The sequence below is a fragment of the Dendropsophus ebraccatus genome, chromosome 9 (assembly GCF_027789765.1).
Source record: "Dendropsophus ebraccatus isolate aDenEbr1 chromosome 9, aDenEbr1.pat, whole genome shotgun sequence".
Lineage (NCBI taxonomy): Eukaryota > Metazoa > Chordata > Amphibia > Anura > Hylidae > Dendropsophus > Dendropsophus ebraccatus.
Window position 1 is genome coordinate 42,601,452 of NC_091462.1, and position 20,842 is coordinate 42,622,293.

General features: G+C 44.5%; 1 protein-coding gene across 1 annotated transcript in view; it reads left to right on the forward strand.

Annotated features, from left to right (window-relative positions):
- Nucleotides 1–17,227, forward strand: part of NDUFA10 (NADH:ubiquinone oxidoreductase subunit A10) — a 94,375-nt gene extending 77,148 nt beyond the window's left edge. Inside the window, exons 5-10 of the mRNA XM_069983113.1 lie at nt 248–369; nt 446–525; nt 611–665; nt 7,347–7,432; nt 9,617–9,725; nt 16,970–17,227. Coding sequence (XP_069839214.1) covers nt 248–369; nt 446–525; nt 611–665; nt 7,347–7,432; nt 9,617–9,725; nt 16,970–17,038 — 521 coding nt within the window. The 3' untranslated portion in view covers nt 17,039–17,227. The remainder of the gene's footprint in view (nt 1–247; nt 370–445; nt 526–610; nt 666–7,346; nt 7,433–9,616; nt 9,726–16,969) is intronic.
- Nucleotides 17,228–20,842: the final 3,615 nt, after the last annotated feature.

Here is a 20,842-nt window from a genome sequence, read left to right on the forward strand (position 1 = left end):
CCGTGCTACTCCACATCAAGTGTTTGGATAAGCTGGATCCAGTCCTGGGAAACTTTTCCCAGGACTGGATTCAGTTTTTGTAGAGGCATCCGGGGTGGAACTGCGCAAACTTCAAGGTCTGCCCGCTGATAAGCAGATTGCCAGGCTAACAAAGATTTGCTTTGTTTGTACTGTAAATTCGCTCATCTCTAGTGTTAAGTCTTATGCATAAACATCACTTAGAAATCCTCCTTCTTTTTTTCCCCAGGTGTAAATCATTACAATGAAATCAAGAACGTCAGCATTGATGAGTTCCTGCCTCCGCACATAGTTCTATACGTGGACTCTCCAGTGGCTGATGTGTACAAGAAAATACAAGAAAGAGGAAATGTAAATGAATAGGAGTATTTCGTAATGTCTTCTAACATATGTATCTTCACTCTCACAGCCATTGCTTCCCTTTCAGGCAGCTGAGAAGAAAGTTGAGTTATCTTACCTGCAGAATATTGAAGACGCATACAAATCATCCTTCCTCCCACAAATTAGGTGAGAATTTTGAGTTTGCTCTGTGGAGCCATCGACTGACGCAGCGATTGCTTGATGATCCCTTTGTCTTTCTGCTCCATTCTAGTGAGACATCAGAGGTATTGCAGTACACTGCTGCTGAAGCACAGAATGTGGAGCAGGTAAGGAGAGGGGGAGCCAAGTATCCTATGGTTCACTGATTCTAAGGACCCTATTACACATAGTGATGAGCAGCCGAATCGGGCCGATTATCGCTCAGTGTAATAGAGACAACAACCAGTCGGCTAATTGTTGGTTTTGGTTTGGACCTAAAATTGAAAGGCACCAACCGTGCATCTATACATGTCATAGCTATGCACGGCTGATGGCTGCATCGCTTGAGCGGCCTGTCAGCTGACATGCTGCTCAGCAAATCACGGGCCAAGGAGAGAAGACCAGGAGCGGGGAGAGGTAAGGGATCAGGTTTTTGGGCAAGTGCTGCATGGACATCTCTAACGTCTAATAGGTCCAGTAAACGAGCGCTAATCTAGCAGATCAGCGCTCGTTTTCTAAAATGATTGGGGCCGTAGTCGGCCCGTGTAATAGTACCCTAAGGATCCAGCATCCCTCTATAATTGAAATAGCAGCACCAAAAAGGAAAAGTCATTGGGATTATGTAAATCATAGAATCGATGGACAATGATAAGAAAATTATTAAAGGAAACCAAATATTCACAACATCTTGATTTATTTAATGATGAGTGTGAAGCGATAAAGTGTTGAAATACAAATCCTTATAAAAAACAGCAAAACCGCACTATATACGTATCCAATGAATTCTCACTTTCGGGACTCCACTCCGTCCCACACATTCAACATTTCAAAAATAGTAGTGAGAAAAATAATTAGGTGTATGACCACCTGTACCTTAGCACCTCCGGACAGCCGTCCTTTAGTATCTCCGGACTCTAGAAAGAAATCCCCGAAGTCTTGATCATCAATCCATAATCTTTTATTATTCAGAGTGCTGGTACAAACATTGCTCACAAGGCTGTTCATTCACCCAGCGTCCACCTGTTGTCTTGCGGACGATAATCAGAAAGAAAGGAGTGATAAATCTAATGAATCTAGTGATTACTCCACAGACACAGCTAGCACGGAAAAAAACCGCAGAGGTGTGAAAGGTGACCAAAAAAGACCATATCGTTTTTTAGGAAAAAAGACGAACACGGAAGAAACGGACAGCAGCGCACAGTCGGAGGAAACCACAACACAGAAAGGGGGCAATGGAAAGGTAAAACAAAAGACAAAAAAGAAGTAACAAAAATGTGTAGGTCAATCAAAGATAGTCTGGTGGTCAACATCTCACATAGACAATTAACAGAGACGGAGATTAGGGTACTGGACAAAGGATTGGGATTTGTACCAACGAAGGATATATCAGAATTTGACTTTTTGGTGGACTTATACAAGTTCTGCAGATTGGCACGTATAAAGGTACAATTCTACGATGTCAAAAGACAGGAACGTAACTTTCCATCCCCCCTTGATATAGTACCTGAAACACTAGTGAAAAGGAGCACATATGATCTCAATGTGAACTGTGACTCTGTAGCCATGTTTGAACGGATGGTTGCATATGACGTACGAGCCCAATGGAATCAAGTTGCCAGAATGCATACGAACTTATCCAAGGCAGAGGCCGAGGCGTTGAGGGATTTGCAAAACGATGCCTCTATAATTATAAAAAAAGCGGATAAAGGGGGCGCGATAGTTGTCCAGGATCGCGCCTCCTATATCCTTGAGGCTATGCGGCAATTGTCCGATACAAATGTGTATTGTAAACTCAAGGGCGATCCCACAAAGGAATTTAAAAAATTGGTGGATACATATGTGGGTGAAGCCGTAATCTCGGGCATTATAACTGAAAGAACAGCTAAGTTATTATGTGTGGATTCTCCTAGGATACCTGTGCTATATCTGCTTCCTAAGATCCACAAGGACTGCAGCAGCCCACCCGGCCGTCCGATTGTATCGGGGTCAGGGTCGCTGCTGCAGTCCTTGTCGGTATATGTTGATGGATTTTTGCAGAGTATTGTGAGAGGTCTTGATCGCTGTCTCTCTGACACAGGCCATTTTTTAGACTCTATGGAAAGGATTTCTAGCAAAGACGTAAGTTTTCTATGTACACTAGACTTACAGAGTTTGTATACTAACATTCCCCAAGATGAGGGTATGGCATGTGTCAGAGAGCAGCTTTGCAAGAATGCAATGTTGGATAATAAAATGATTGGTTTTTTGATGGGGCTCCTGGATCTTGTCCTGTCCAGGAATTATTTCAGATTTGACGATGATTATTTTTTGCAGCGGCATGGAGTTTCCATGGGCTCATCGGTGGCTCCTAGCGTTGCAAATATTTTTATGCATAATTTTGAAGAATCGTTTGTCGTGCACAATCTGCCAGAGTCGTCCACGTGGATGCGTTACGTGGACGATGTCTGCCTATTGTGGACGGAGAGTGAACAAAAATTACAAGAGTTTGTGAAAGGTATTAATTCATGTCATCCATCTATTAAGTTTTCCTTGGAGTACGACAAGGATGTGATTCACTTCCTAGACGTGGAGGTTAGCAAGAAAGATGAGAAATTTGAGACCACACTCTACTCCAAACCCACTGATAAAAATAACATGCTACACAGAACTAGTCAACATGCCCCACATGTGTTTAAAAGTTTGCCCAAATCCCAATATGTTAGGGCTAGGAGGATTTCTAGTTCCCTAGGTGAATATAATAAAAACGCAAGAAAATTAACTAGAAAATTTATGGAGAGGGGTTACAAAAAACATGAACTTGAGAAAATGTGCAGGGAGGTTGGACAGATGAGTAGAAGTGAGGTACGGAAAAGAAAGATAAAGAAAGAAAAAAAGGAAATTAAGATGATGTATAGTATGACCTATGATAGGCATTCCAGACTTATCAGACAATCAGTGTTAAAACATTGGGGTTTACTGAGCAGTGACCCGAAATATGGGTCATTATTCAGAGAGAAACCCATTTTTGGTTACAGGAAAAATAAATCACTAGCGAAGCGAACAAACTAGTCAGAAGTGATATCAGGAAACGTAAAATGAGTAGACAGACATTCATGGCGGCTGCCAGGAAGGGTACCTTTGCATGCATGAAGTGCCAACATTGTAATAGCATAATAAAAGGTGGTGAGTTTTCCCACCCTACGCAAGGTAAAAAATATGTAATTAAAGGGTTTCATACATGCAATGATACCAACGTGATTTACCTACTAAAATGCCCTTGTGGCATGGTGTATATTGGTCAAACTAGCAGACAGATCAAGGTTCGTTTAACCCTTAGACGACCCAGGGCGTATAGTTACGCCATGGAAGTCTGTCCCCAGACGACCTAGGGCGTAACTGTACGCCCTGGGTGTTTCTCCCGCTATGAAGCGTGCTCCGGAGCGGAGCGCGCTTCATAGCAGGTGGGGGCCGGCTGCAATCAGCAGCCGGGACCTCACCGGTAATGACACGCTGCAGCGATCGCGCTGCCGCGTGTCATTAACTCCTTAAGTGTCCCCTGTCACCTACCGATCGGGACCCCCGCAGTGTGACTGCGGGGGTCCCGATCGGTAAAACGGGCCGCCGGAGCTCTCTCACCTGCCTCCGTGCGGTCCGATCGGCGCTCTGGTCACTGAGCCTGCACAGGCAGGCTCAATGAGCAGAGCGCCGATAACACTGATCAATGCTATGCCTATGGCATAGCATTCATCAGTGTAAAAATCCAAGTAGTGAATGTAAAAGTCCCCCAAAGGGACTTCAAATGTGTAAAAAAAAAAAAGTTAAAAACACTAACACACTACCCCAAAACCCCTCCCCCAATAAAAGTTGAAATCACCCCCCTTTCCCATTATATAAATAAAACATATAAAAATAAATAAATAGATAAACATATAATATACCGTAGCGTGCGTAATTGTCCGATCTATTAAAATATAACAAGCGTCATTGCGAACGGTAAACGGCGTACACGAAAAGAGGGAAAAAAGTGCACGGATTACCGATTTTATGTTACATTATATATATAAAATAATTAATAAAAAGTGATCAAAACGTCCGATCTTCACAAATATGGTGTTAATAAAAATTAGAGATCATGGCGGAAAAAATGACACCCCATACAGCCCCGTAGGTGAAAAAATAAAACCGTTATAAGCGTCACAATAGGCCCATTTTATTTATAATTAATTGCAAAAAAAAATGATTTCATTAAAAAAAAAATATATAACATTAGAGAATCTGTGTAACCTGCATATGGTTGTGTTCGTACTGACCTATAGAATAATAGTGTCATGTCGCTGTTACCATATAGTGCATTACGTAGACACAGGAACCCCCCAAACGTTACCATATTGCATTCTTTTTTACGATTTCACCTATTTATATCTTCATAAATAATATATTTGGAATTCCATCATACATGTTATGGTAAAATGAATGACGTCATTACAAAGTACAACTATTCCTGTAACAAATAAGCCCTTACATGGCCTGTAGATAAAAAACTGAAAGTGCTGGAGCTCTTAGAAGGGGAGGAGGGAAAAACGGAAACACTAAGATCAAAATTTGCGCGGTCCACTGGGTCATTTTGGGCCTGGTCCTCAAAGGGTTAAACGAACATAAATCAGCTATTAGAAGATTTAATGGTGTAAAGGAGAAGAAAGAAGAAGGAAGGGGTGAATTCGGCGAGACTACGGTCGCACGCCATTTCTTTGAAAATAGGCACAATATTTGTGACTTAAGGTGGCAAGTCATAGAACAACTTGAGGTTAGTAACAACAGTGAGGAGAACCGCAGACGGTTACTCCAACGGGAAGCGTATTGGATCACAGAGCTTGAGACATTGAGTCCTAAAGGACTGAATGAAACTTGCAGTTTTCGAGTGTTTCTATAAATGTACTTTAATACTGGTTCTCCTTCAGTAAGGATCATGCGAGTGTTATATGAATTGCAAAAATGTATTGCTAAAAATGTATTGCTAAAAAGTTATGTGCGGTAAAGAGTTAATGCTTTTTCTCATATATTGAACTCCCACCCGTTACGTTCTTGCGCATGAGGAAGGAGGAGCTTATCCTCCGAAACGTCCGCAAGACAACAGGTGGACGCTGGGTGAATGAACAGCCTTGTGAGCAATGTTTGTACCAGCACTCTGAATAATAAAAGATTATGGATTGATGATCAAGACTTCGGGGATTTCTTTCTAGAGTCCGGAGATACTAAAGGACGGCTATCCGGAGGTGCTAAGGTACAGGTGGTCATACACCTAATTATTTTTCTCACTACTATTTTTGAAATGTTGAAATACAAATCCTGGAACAGTTTAGGGGATTGGGCGTGCCCCCAGAGTCACAACCAAATCATTGTAACCCTGGGCTGTTAGTGTTCCTGGAATGAAGTTAGGGAGGTCTGGTCATTAGCCTCCCGACACCACAATCCCAGGAGTAGGAGCAGTGTGATGAGTTCTTGTGAAGGCCTCTTGTCGTCTCCGCACCAGTCTCTAGCTATTATTGCATCCGAGACAAGAGCAGGACTCATTGCTGAAGAAAATAGGCCTCATATCCAGCATCTGTTGCCATTTTGCTTTGGGCCTTGATAGCCTATGAGGGCATTGGAGCACCTGTAGCTGGATGTCTGGCTTGTACTCAAATGTAGCGCCATTGCTATCAGATGATTTGTGTAGACTCTGTTCAGTGTGCTAAACTTGGTATGTGACATCCAAATTCACTAGCACTACAGAATAGATCACTGTGCGCCAGTCTTCTAATCTGACAGTTTTTGCTAGACTAGGTATCATTCTTATGGTATGATGAGGATTTGATCGTGGAACTCTCACCCAAATCTTCATCCAATTTGCTGTCTGTCATTCATTTTAAGCAAATGGGATATTTTATACCTTGCTCATCACCTTGTGCACCAGAAAATAAGTGGGTTGATTTCTTATGCAGATCTGGCACATCTGCAGAAGTACAATTCTTTGGTTGAGGGGGGGGGGGGGGGGGAATTATTGGTTTATGGCAGAGAACTGGCTTAAAAAAAATCAGTGACCTTACATAAATCATAGCAGAAATCCACAGCAGGTCAGAGCTGGGATAGATTTCATTGTGTGGCTCACAAGCAGAGCTGCATAGTGACATATTTATAAAGGCATTACTTCTTAATAAATCTGCCGGGTGGACAGCGGCGGGGAGCTTACTTAAAGGTGTTGTCCAGCGAAAATTTTTCTTTCAAATCAACTGATATCAGAAAGTTATATAGATTTGTAATTTTTTTCTATTAAAAAATCTCAAGTCTTCAAGTACTTATTAGCTGCTGTATGTCCTGCAGGAAATGTTTTATTTTCAGTCTGACACAGTGCTCTCTGCTGATCTCTCTGGCCAAGACAGGAACTCGGTCTTGGTTTTATATGAATCCCCATAGAAAACCTCTCCTGCTCTGCTCCTGCTCGGCCAGAGATGTCAGCAAAGAGCACTGTGTCAGACTGAAAATAAATCAACATTTTCTGCAGGACATATAGTAGCTGATAAGTACTGGAAGGCTTGAGATGTTTTAATAGAAGTAAATTACAAATCTATATAACTTTCTGGTATCAGTTGATTTAAAAGAAAGATATTTTTGCTGGACAACCCCTTTAAGACTGGTGTGTAATACTGGTGTGAAATTCCCACTAGTTGGCAAATCTGACTTGTAATATTCCCATTCCCTAAACATTAGACATCTTATGGTCACTAAGATGTTTAGTGTGTGTATTCATCTGTGGCGTGTGGAAGCTATAATGAGATATATCCATCTTGCAGATTGTTGAAGAGCTTGAATATGTAAAAATCACTAAAGCTCCTTGGACAGAACAGAATGACGCCACCTTCCATCACTTACGAATTCTGTGAGTGTTCTGTTTTCTTGCTTTTACTGTGGTTAGGTGGATTATATGTTCCCTAAATTCTTATAATAGAGTTCAAATGAGGTTCTTTAAGCTGAGATGTCACCCTTAAATCTGCAGTTTTCTGGGGCTAAGTTTGATTTCTTGTGATCGGCATAGGCCGCCCACAATTTACATGAAAGATGGCAGTATTGCTACAATTTTAACAGGCAGCCAGATGTTATCTTGGAGTTTAACGCAACTTTAGTATCTGGCCCTGTAACTACTTGTATACATATCTCTACGACATATTACAATTGCATTTTTTTTTTTTAGTTTTAGTGTACATCCAAAGTGTTAATTTTCTTCTGGTAGGTATTACATAAGATAAAAGGTGGCTTTTGTCTCCCTGCAAATAACACAACTTAAGGCAATGTTCATGTTATGTATGAACAGTGGCCGCTGTCTGACATGTTTACCCAGCCATCTGCAACAACGGCCATTATTTATTGAAAATATACATAGTATGAACATAGCCTAAAGAAGCAATCCACATTACTATTATTTTTATTTTCCCCCTAGAAACAGGCTGGTGCATATACTATACTGGTGCCAATGATAATCTGTGTCGCGTCGCACACTTCATTCCGGTACTGTGGCGCCATTTAAATCCCGCGGGCATCATTGTGACCTATCTGCTGACTGGCCTTGCAGCTAAAGAGGCCAGAAGTCATGATCTCCAATACATCTCTATGACAGCGCTCTCATAGAGATGCATTGGAGGTCCCAACTTCCAGCCATCAATAGCCGGAAGAAGAAAGAAGCGGTATCAGAAGAGCTGTGACATCACTGCGCACAGGATTTGAACAGTACCGTAGGACCGGAACGAAGTCGGGCACCTAGACACTGATCATCATTGGGAAGTATATGTCCCAGCCTGCTGCCAGGGGAAAAATTAACAAAAATTATGTGGAATGCTTCTTTAAACTTTTGATATGTCATAGAGATATGAAAAGTTTTAACTGGTCTGTGTCTGAGTGTTTAGATCCTGAACAATTACTAGAAAAAGCCATGCTTAGCGCTTTCTCTCCTTACTCTGTGTCACACAACCGAGACACTGCATGTCTATGGAATAAGCTCAGAGCGAGACAGAGCAAGGAGAGAAGCATGAAGCTGTGGACTTCTCTTACTGCCTGTTCTAATGATTAGTCTGGGCCTGAACACTTAGGGTCCTATTTCACAGGCCGAGGAGGGCCCGATCAACAATGTAAACGAGCGGCAATCTGCTAGATCGCCGCTTGTTTACTGGGCCTATTCCACGGCCCGATGATCGTTGAGCGAGGGCTGCAGGGACATCGTTACCGATGTCCTTGCAGCATCATACATTACCTGTCAGGTCTTCTCCGCGCTGTCTTCATCCCCGGGTCCCGCGCTCTCTATCTTCAGAATGGCCGGTCAGCTGACAGGCCACACTCAGCCAATCACAGGCCGCGGAGGTCCCGGCCTGTGATTGGCTGAGCGCTCCGTCAGCTGACCGGCCATTCCGAAGATAGAGCGTGCAGGACCCAGGGATGAAGACAGCGCGGAGAAGACCTGACAGGTAATGTATGCTGCTGCTGTCAAATCGTTGGTTGTCCGCCGCGCACAGCTATTCAACCGTAGTGATGGGGGAACGATGATTTTAGGTCTGGCCCTAAATGAATGATCAGCCGATGACACGATCATCGGCTGATCGTTCTCTCTATTTCACCAAACGATAATCGGCCAAATGGGGCCGATCCGGCCGATTATCGTTACTGTGAAATAGGGCCCTCAGACCTTAACCGATTAAAAACTTTTGACGTGGATCTAAGAGGGTTCAAGTGTGTTCAGCCAGGTGGAGATGTGTCCTATCTTGTGTGATGGTTGATACTAGTGGGGACAAGTCAGGTCTCTGCTTTCTTTTTCAAGGACCTCTATTGTTATAGCAAACTAAAAAGGTTTAAATTGATCCAGGAAACCTTTTAGACTGCACCTTGCTCCTCAGAAGCAAAAGTGTCACAATGAGATGCATTTCCTTCCACAGTATCTAGCATTGAAGGAGGCAGCACCTTATAAACCTTGCCTTTTGTTCAGTGTATACAACCCTATATAAATGGTTACAAGATAAGATAAGTGTATGTGTTATGTCTGAATTTCATTATGTCTTTTGTGCTTTGTTAATTCCAGGGTTCAGGACAAAATCAAGGTTCTTAACCTTTTTAACCTTCCCATCTTCCTCCCTGAAGTCACAGTCGGTGGATTAGCGTTCGACAAGCTGTATTATCAGTTCCGAGCTGTAAGACAGTTTTTTTCCTGATTTTTAATTATGAATAATAATCAATGCTCTTGCTCTTCAAATTCCCGTGTAGGTGTTTGTAAAGGAGGCTGTAGCTATATTCCTGATGATAGTCACCAATCCACAGAATACTAGCTGATTGTTGAGAGTTCTTTTACTGGGACCCCAATTCTTGTGACCGAGGGGTTCCCAGCGTATCTGATCAACCAGATACCTATTATCTACTCTCAGGATTAATATTGAGACAATCCTTTAAAGGACTTTTTATGACCATAAACATTGTATAGATGCGGAACTGTCAAATTCTAACCATTGGAAAACATAAAATACTTCATATGATCATTTATTAGACCAGAAAAAAATACATGGGAAACGATACACAAGAGGGATATTTGTAACGCAAATACATGTAAAATTCATTGCGGGCAGGGGGTGGGGGGGAAATAAAAAAAAAGAAACTATAGTCACCTGTCCCGGTGCCCACATAGAACCACGTCCTGCTCATGGACCCTGCCGGCTGTCATCCAAACTATTCAGAGCCCTAATTAGAGGTCGGAAAGGTCCATGGTGCCTGACAAAGGAGAGACCTCCGGATGTGAATGTAAATTAACTCTTTGTTGTCCTGTTTTGCTGCTTTTACATTCTCTCTCCATAGGAAAACCAGACAGGGGTGAGAGCTTCAAACTGCTTTTTCATGATAAAAATTAATTTTTCGGCTAATAAAACCAATTACAAAGTTTCTTAAAATCACCTGTACTATTGATTTCTGCAATAAAAATTTTAACGACAGTGACACTTTAACCCCTTAACGACATCGGGCGTACACTTACGCCCCCGTTGCCTGGGCTTTAACGCAACAGGGCGTAAATGTACGCCCGCGGTTTCCCCGATCGCTGTGTGTTCACACACAGCGATCGGGGAAGATGGCCTGGTATAAATCATAGCAGTCCATCTAAGCTTCTCGGCACGGGGGTGGTTAACACCCCCCCGTGCTGACGATCGCTGTTATTGGCTGATGAATTCAGTGACCCGATGACCCGGAGCAAATGGCAGTCGGTGCTGTCCTCGGACAGCACCGACCGCCATTACTGTAAAAAGTAATGGTGGTCATGGTGCCACCGGCCCGATCGCCGTGAACGGGCGGCCGTTCACGCCGAACAAGTCCCCAAATGTAATAAATACCTGCTCTGGACCCCTCAGCTAGGTAGCTGAGGGGTCCAGAGCAGGTATTTGTACATTACTCACCTGTCCCGGGGTCCCGATCGGCGTCTTCCGGGTTCGCAGCGTCCTCGTCTCCTCATCGGGTCTTCGGCTTCTTCCCGTTCTGCTTTTTTCGGCTCCAGCGTCGTCTTTTTTCGGATTTTGCGCTCTGCTGCCCTCTAGCGGCTGATAAGTGTAATTACACTTACACAAGTGTAATACACTTATCAGCAGCTATAGGGATGTTTAGAATGTAGTAAAAGTTTTTTGTTTTACTAGAAAAAGCCATGCTTAGCGCTTTCTCTCCTGACTCTGTGTCACACAACCGAGACACTGCATGTCTATGGAATAAGCTCAGAGCGAGACAGAGCAAGGAGAGAAGCATGAAGCTGTGGACTTCTCTTACTGCCTGTTCTAATGATTAGTCTGGGCCTGAACACTTAGGGTCCTATTTCACAGGCCGAGGAGGGCCCGATCAACGATGTAAACGAGCGGCAATCTGCTAGATCGCCGCTTGTTTACTGGGCCTATTCCACGGCCCGATGATCGTTGAGCGAGGACTGCAGGGACATCGTTACCGATGTCCTTGCAGCAGCATACATTACCTGTCAGGTCTTCTCCGCGCTGTCTTCATCCCCGGGTCCCGCGCGCTCTATCTTCAGAATGGCCGGTCAGCTGACAGGCCACACTCAGCCAATCACAGGCCGCGGCGGTCCCGGCCTGTGATTGGCTGAGCGCTCCGTCAGCTGACCGGCCATTCCGAAGATAGAGCGTGCAGGACCCGGGGATGAAGACAACGCGGAGAAGACCTGACAGGTAATGTATGCTGCTGCTGTCAAATCGTTGGTCGTCCGCCGCGCACCGCTATTCAATTTTTTTTTTTCTATTTTCTGCACCCTATCGCCGCTGAGTGTTGATCAGCATCACACGAAAGTGCGCTGCTAATCAGCAACTCCTCCTTTTTGGCGTAGGGTGTTTTTTTTCTATATCCTACTGCCACGGTCTGTTGATAAGTGCCGCACATAAGTGCGGCATTTATCGGCAACACCATTTTTGGCGTAGTTTTTTTTTTTTAATACTTACTGTAAAAAAAAAACACGTAAAAAAAAACTACATTACACCACACTACACTACATTGAATAAAGTTTGACACTACACCACTACATACCCCATATACCAATCTCCATATAAAAGTGGCCCCCTGGCGTGTTTCCGGTGTCGGACGCATACGCTATTATTGCCTCCGACAGCGAAACAGCCAGTGAGGATGAAAGGGGGGATCCTTCTTCCCTCCATTCATCCTCATCCTTCATCATCATCCAGTGACGTGTCTGGGGGTAGTGTAGCGTACGCTGCCCCCCAGACACGTTTTTTCCGCCAGTACCGTCCCAATAAGAGATGACGGTATGGCGTGAAATTCTCCAAACTCTGTGAGAGTACCTCAGGGTACACTTACAGATTTAGGGTACGTGCACACTGCGCAATGGCGAAGGATAACCCTTTGTGCATTCTGCAGCTGGCACCCGCCGGCAGACTGATGTGGACGCGTGTCTCCACCCGTGTCATAGACCATTCTATGCACGGGCGGATTCCATCGTCCATCCAAAGAATGAATACGTTGGATGGAGAGCGGAATCCGCCCGTGCATAGAATGGAGTGTGAGACGGGTGGAGACACGCGCCCACATCAGTCCGCCGGTGGGTGCCAGCTGCGGAATGTGTGAAGGGTTATCTGTCACGATTCCGCAGTGTGCACGTACCCTTAGAGTGTATGTAGGAAGGGACACCCGAATCCAGCCCCCAGATGACCCCCCCCCCCCATCCTCGGAGTTAGTGGGGAGATCGTTGGGGAACTGATCTTCCCACTGCTGGATAAAGGTCACCACCTGTACGGGGATGACTTTTATACCAGCACCCCCATCTTCTGGTCCCTCGCTGCCCGAGCTACTGTAGCTTGCGGCACGATCCGAACATGTCAGAAGTAGTAATAGAGCCCTAATATTTAGCAGCCATGGAGCGGACCCAGCGCTTCTGGATATGAAGGACCCCGTATCGCACCAGGACAACATTTTCCAGGTGACGTCCCCCACACTGGAAAACAGGAGACCCCAGAAGAAGTGCAGAGTGTGGCGTAACAGGGGGATCAGGAAGGACACCATTTTCCAGTGTGACACCTGTGCTGATCACCCCGGCCTCTGCATACTGGATCGCTCCAAGGCGCACCACACGTCATCGGGGTTCCACATTATCTAAATTCTGTCCCTTATTCCTATTTCAGGGGTCACGTTGATCCGGGAATTTTTCTCCTGTGATGAGGCTACTGTCGTCTGCCTCACAAGGGTTTTTTGCCTTCCTCTGGATCAACACAGGTTGAATTTGATGGACACCTGTCATTTTCAACCTTATAAACTAATAATTGGCCTAATACCCCCAAATAAATTAGAATTGTCCCTTTTCCCCAACTAAATAGGTATGGCTGCCATTCCCATTAGAGGATGCCATGATGCAATTACAAAGCCTCTGTGCGGCCAGGACAGTAGAAACCCCCCACAAGTGACCCCATTCTGGAAACTACACCCCATAAGGAATCTAATAAGGGGGGCAGCCGGGATATGGCCCCCTGGTGACGGCCACATTTGGGACGTGAAAATGAAAAAAATTTATTTTTTATTTTCACGGCGCATGTTCTACATATGTGCCCGTCACCAGTGGGGTCCATATGCTCACTGTACCCCTTGTTGGATTCCTTATGGGGTGTAGTTTCTGGAATGGGGTCACTTGTGGGGGGTTTCTACTGTCCTGGCAGCACAGGAGCTTTGTATTTGCGACATGGCCTCCATCCTCCATTCCAGCCTCTAAATGGCGCTCTGTCCCTTTGGTGGCTTGCCCTGTGCCCATATGGCACATTATGTCCACATGTGGGGTATTTTCATACTCAGGGGAAATTACCCTACACGTTTTGCATTTATTTTCTTTTTTAACCCCTTGTGGAAATTGAAAAAAATCAAGGCTAGACCAACATTTAGTGTAATTTTTTTAAAATTTTTACTCTAAATCATTGATCTTGTCATGATTTTTTTATTTTCACAAGGGGCTAAAAGATAAAGAAAACACAATGTGTAGCGCAATTTCCCCTGAGTACGGAAATACCCCACATGTCGACATAAAGCGCCATGCGGGTGCAGGGTAAGCCTCCGAAGGGAAGGAGCGCCATTTGGTTTTTGGAGGCTGGATTTGGATGGAATGGATTTCGAGAGCCATGTTGCATTCAAAAGGCCCCTGTGTTGCCAAGAAAGTTGAAACCCCCCCACAAGTGACCCCATTATGGAAACTACACCCCTCAGGGAATGTAACAAGGGGTGTAGTGAGCATATGGACCCCACTCGTGACTGGCACAAATGTGGAACAATGTGGCGTGAAAATGAAATATTACATTTTTTACACTATGTTTATTTAGCCTTAAATTTTTCATTTTCACAAGAGGTTAAAAGAGAAAAAAACACACAAAATGTGTAGAGCAATTTCCCCCGAGTCCGTAAATACCCCACATGTGGACATAAAGTGCCATGTGGGCGCAGGGCAAGCCTCCGAAGGGAAGGAGCGCCATTTGGATTTTGGAGGTTGGATTTGGCTAGAATGGATCATGAACGCCATGTCGCATTTACAGAGCCCTCGTGCTGCCAAAACACTGGAAACCCCCCACAAGTGACCCCATTCTGGAAACTGCACCCCTCAGGGAATCTAACAAGGGGTGCAGTGAGGATATGGACCCCACTGGTGACGGGCACATTTGTGCCATTAAAGTGAAAAAATGAAAATTTTCCCTTTCACGTCACATTGTTCCACATTTGTGCCCGTCACCAGTGGGGTCCATATGCTCACTGCACCCCTTGTTAGATTCCTTGAGGGGTGTAGCTTCCAGAATGGGGTCACTTGTGGGGGGTTTCAAGTGTCTTGGCAGCACGAGGGCTCTGTAAATGCGACGTGGGCCTTGAAATCCATTCCAGTGAAATCCAGCTTCCAAAAGCCAATTGGCGCTTCTTCCCTTTGGAGGCTCGTCCTGCGCCCGCTTGGCACTTTATGTCCACATGTGGGGTATTTCTGTACTCGGGAGAAACTGCGCTACACGTTTTGTGTTTTTTTTTCCTTTTATCCCTTTGTGAAAATGAAAAATTGAAGGCTAGAACAAAGTTTTAGTGTAAAAAATAAATTTTTCTTTTTTCACGCCATATTGTTCGGAAAATCTGTGAAGCACCTGTGGGGTCCAAATGCTCACCACACCCTTTGTTACATTCCTTGAGGGGTGTAGTTTTCTAAATGGTGTCCCTTTAGGGGTGTTTTTTAGGTTTTGGCACCCCAGAGCCTCTGCCAACCTGAAGTGGTACAGTCAGAAATGACCAAATATAGCGGAGGCATTGAAATTCACTAGGCGCTCCTTTATATCTGAGGCTTGTGGTTGTGTCAAATAGCGCAATAGGGCCACATATGGGGTATTTCTATAAACTGCAGAAACGGGGCAATAATTAATGGGGTGCATTTCTCTGGCAATAGGTTTATAATTATGAAAAATATTGGATTACAATAAAATCTCTGCAAAGAAAATTAAAATTTTAAAATTTCTTACACACTTAGCTTTTATTTCTGTGACTCCCCTAAAGGGTTAAAACACTTTCTGGATGTGCTTTTGCAGAGTTTAGGGGGTGCATTTTCTGAAATGGGGTGCTTTGTGGGGCTTTCTAACATACAGGACCCTCAAATACACTTTAAACCTGAACAGGTCCCTAAAAATATCTGATTTAAAAATTTTACTGAAAATTTGGAAAATTGCTGCTAATGTTTTACGCTTTCTATTGTCTAAAAAAATGAAAGATAGTTTAATAAATGCCGCCATCATAAAGTAGACATGTTGCTAATGCTATTTAATATATAATTTATGTGGCATAACCATTTTCTGTATAAGCAAAAAAGTTTCAAAGTTGGAAAAATGCATTTTTTCACAATTTTTCACATTATTTTGGGTTTTTTCATAAAGATTTGTTATAAGTATCGACTCCAATTTACCAGAAATGTAAAGTACAATATGTCACGAGAAAATAATCTCAGAATCAGCCGGATAGATAAAAGCATCCCGAAGTTATTAATGAATAAAGTGACACTGGTTAAACTTATAAAATTTGTCTCTGTCCTTAAGGCCATTTCAGGCTCTGTCTTTAAGGGGTTAAAGGGGTTATCCAGCGCTACAAAAACATGGCCACTTTTCCCCTACTGTTGTCTCCAGTTTGGGTGTGAAGTAAATGGAGCTTAATTGCAAACCACACCTGAACTGGAGACAACAGTAGGAGGAAAAGTGGCCATGTTTTTGTAGCGCTGGATAACCCCTTTAAGTATACTAAGACTGCTGGTACCTTTATCAGAGCTCTCTCAGAGCAGTGCAACCTCTGAGAGTCTATTGCTGAACACATGTGGAGGGAGTCTCTGAACATGCACCTACATCAACACTCATGACATATGCATAAGATTTTCTGAGTGTCACTGACCATTGGACTAGATGCAAGTCAGCCTTTGGCTTTTCAGATCTTGGCACTACCATCAGCTGGATGGAATAAACTTGACTTTTGCCATTTCCACTGTACAGGCAAGCTATTTAAAAGGGCAGGGAGAAGCCATCCGGGACTGTGCCAAAGACTTCGGGCAGCATGAAATTAATTTCAGGCTTCTCTATTGGTGTTTTATTATAGCGTGGCTGGTTTGTAAGGGTCACAGCGGGTGACAAATTTCATTTAAGAAAAAGGAACATATACACTTTCATAGTTTTTGTTTTTTCTTGCCCCTTTTTGGAAATTTTCACCAGTCAGGAAAAGATTTTATTATGAAACAGGAGATACAAAGAGGAGTCATTGAATTATATGGCTGTACTGTGATAGCTGAAAACAACACAGGAACTAGAACGCCTAATAAAAATAAAAAATAAATGCATGTGACTCTAAAGCAAAGGTGTCATTTTTAATTTGTTTATAATTGAGATATTGTTATTTTCCCTTGCAGTTGAAAGGAAGAAAATATGCTAAAGGATACAATGAAGATATTGGGGACAAGTACATTTGGCTGAAGTGAACTATTCAGAGGCCTTTTTGGCCCAGCATCTGCTCTCTCCAATGTGTCCACCACAATGACTGACAATGTACTTTAGATCCAATTATTTGCAATAAGGGAGTAGTATGGGTGATGTGTATATCACCAAGAATGCATCTGTATGTCACAGCTGTCAGTCTCAGTGACTAATAAATATATGTTTTCTGTTGATATTGTCATGTTTTATGTTCATAGCTTTTACTCTGTCATTGGCTGCATTTATCTGATTTACACCTAGGTGCTGGTCTTGGAACAGAGTTGTTCACAGTTTCCAACATCATGGACAGCATGGCCAATGTGCTTATAGATTTTAATAGACCAAACATAGTCTAAATGTGACATTGTTTCAGCCTTCTAAACATAAACGAACATATGTTTTTATGTTAGAGGGCTTCAAAACCGGCCTAGACAGCTTCTTAGACCAAAATAACATAAATGCATATGTATAAAACCTATCATCATCCGCCCCCCTCCCCTGTATCCATCCCCTCCTTGTATATACCCCTTCCCTGCATCTATCCCCTCCTTGGTTGAACTTGATGGACATGCGCTTTTTTTTTTCAACCGTATAAACTGTGTAACTATATGTTACACTTTATTTTTTAACACATTTTTTGTGTACTGATCACTTTAATAATAATAATAATAATAACAATAATATAATTTATTTGTATAGTGCCAACAGATTCCACAGCGCTTTTCTAGCAGTGTCCTCCTTATTACTTAAAGGAGTACAGTGAGATGTGACACCAGTGTATAGGTAAGATGCACAATAGCCTGATCTTCCAATCTCGCCTCCCCCTTCCTATACATTGACCCCTTCAAAGGTCCCAGAGCTTGCCTAAAAACACTTCCATTCTAGGGAATAGGATCACGATCCTTGTTTCTATGTCCATGAAACTTGCTGTAAAGATTATCTCTAAATGCTTGTTACCCCATGAGTATATAGTATAATGGGATGTAAGTGGCTCAAAATATTTACTAATTGCATATTGTCCCAAAAGATAGCGAAGGACTAAAAATTAATTTGCAATCTCTGCTGTTTTTTGACCTGTAAAATTACAGCTCAAAAAGCTGTGTGAACATACCTTTTAGTTTTTTGGTAGAATTAGTATTTGAATTGCTAAATAATATTGTTCAACAGTAGCAATAAAACTCCACTATATTGCAACATGGATTGGTAGTGGACTATGCCTGGCATCTAGCTGGACAGGACACTAAGGAAGCACATTAAAGGGGAACTATCAGATGGTTAGCTGAATCTAACCTCCTGATATCTCCATATAGCGCACGTGGCGCTGAGGATGAAGGTATGTCTCTTACCTTCATCCTGGGTGTGGTTCCTGTGCTGTCTGTTGTGAATTGCTCTGCCCAGTAGGGCCATGAAGAGCACTGGGTTGGGGCTACTGCCCCCCATACATCGATCCGGTCCACTACATTGATAATCATTAGAAGGGGAAGATTGCCGTCAGGGTTGGTAGCCTAACCCCCAGTGATCCTAATGGGCACAGCAATTCACGACAAACAGCACGGGAAGGGCGCCGAGGATAAAGGTAAGACATACCTTCATTCTCGTGTGCACTAGGGAGATATCAGCAGGTTATATTATTCTAACCTGTTGATAGTTCTCCTTTAAAAGTGACTCTGACAGACAGTGTCACCTCACAGTGCTCTAAATGTAAGTACACATCTTATTCTGTAATCTAGGTTGTATTACCAAGTCTGTTTTAAAATATTAATTCTAAGAAAGCAGAAAGTATCATGACTGCTAAATAATAAAATATTGTAATTAGCTTTATAGTTAATATTTGATGGCGGCTGCTTTTAGTTGCATGAAGCTGTTGTCAAATACAAAGAAAAAAAAACTGAGTTAAAACACAAAGTGCTTTTCTAAAAGCTTAATGTGACTGCCGTAGGAGAGTGCACTCGGAAATTAGTATAATCACTTTTTATATTAACAAAAAAAAATTATTTATAGTATTTACAAGTTGTTTTTCAGGAAAAAAGTTGGAAACAATATATTGTTAAGGAAGAGTCCGTTATAGGCCTTACACGGAACGTGGGAATAAGGCCTAACTCTGATTGTTTCTGATTACTTGTCAGCACTATTAGTACTAACATCAGAAGTTAGTTACAATTTGATCATAGTGTGTAAGCCCACACACCACTTCACGGTTCCTGATTCACGAGGGTCCCTAACCTAAATGGGGACCATCACCTCCACAACAAAAGTGCTCAAGGAGGGAGCAACCTACTAGTCCAGTAACCCCAGTGCCGTCAAACCTAGACCCCCCTGTCCCCTCTCTCCAGCCGTTTGGATGAAAGCACATGGTGAGACATTCAATCTGCTTCTTCTGGTGTGGTGCCGTGCTGTGGACATTATTGCTAAAACAGGGTTTCTGGGGTGGTGGGGCCATGGGAGTTTAGGTCCCGCAGCATTACTTTTATTTACCCATCATGTGCTGTGAACCATTGCGCTGTGCTGTGCAACATTTCAGTGATTGAAACGTTGCACAGCACATGGCGGGTGAATAAAGGTACACATTTATTCCACGTATATTGGAGTGCTGCTTTCTCTGTTCACACTGGCGTAGCTACCATGGGGGCAGGGTACGCCGTTGCTATGGGGCCTGGGGGGGGCCAGGGGCCCGGGCCCCCGCATTGAAACATGTGGCCAGCTTTTCTTCATTACAGCCCGTCCCCCTACGGAACAGAAGTGCTTCCACACTCTCCTCCTCCTAGCCAGGGACATTGAGGCTGAGGAGTGCATTTTCAAGTAAGCTGTGTCCTCCTGCGGCCCCCATCCTGTGTCCTCCTGCGGCCCCCATCCTGTCTCCTCCTGCGGCCCCCGTCCTGTCTCCCCCTGCGGCCCCCGTCCTGTCTCCCCCTGCGGCCCCCGTCCTGTCTCCCCCTGCGGGCTCCCGTCCTGTCTCCCCCTGCGGGCCCCCGTCCTGTCTCCCCCTGCGGGCCCCCGTCCTGTCTCCCCCTGCGGGCCCCCGTCCTGTCTCCCCCTGCGGCCCCCCATCCTGTCTCCCCCTGCGGCCCCTGTCCCAGTCCTGTGGCCCCCCCATACAGTGTCCCGTGCAGTGTCCCCAGCAGCCCCCCTCCCCATATAGTGTCCCCAGCAGCCCCCCATATAGTGTCCCCAGCAGCCCCCCTTCCCATATAGTGTCCCCAGCAGCCCCCCTTCCCATATAGTGTCCCCAGCAGCCCCCTGATATAGTGTCCCCAGCAGCCCCCCTCCCCATATAGTGTCCCCAGCAGCCCCCCTCCCCATATAGTGTCCCCAGCAGCCCCCTTCCCCATATAGTGTCCCCAGCAGCCCCCCTATATAGTGTCCCCAGCAGCCATCCTATATAGTGTCCCAAGCAGCCCCCTGATATAGTGTCCCCAGCAGCCCCCCTCCCCATATAGTGTCCCCAGCAAACCCCCTCCCCATATAGTGTCCCCAGCAGCCCCCCATATAGTGTCCCCAGCAGCCCCCCTCCCCATATAGTGTCCCCAGCAAACCCCCTCCCCATATAGTGTCCCCAGCAGCCCCCCATATAGTGTCCCCAGCAGCCCCCCTCCCCATATAGTGTCCCCAGCAGCCCCCCTCCCCATATAGTGTCCCCAGCAGCCCCCCTCCCCATATAGTGTCCCCAGCAGCCCCCCTCCCCATATAGTGTCCCCAGCAGCCCCCCTCCCCATATAGTGTCCCCAGCAGCCCCCCCTATATAGTGTCCCCAGCAGCCCCCCTCCCCATATAGTGTCCCGAGCAGCCCCCCTATATAGTGTCCCCAGCAG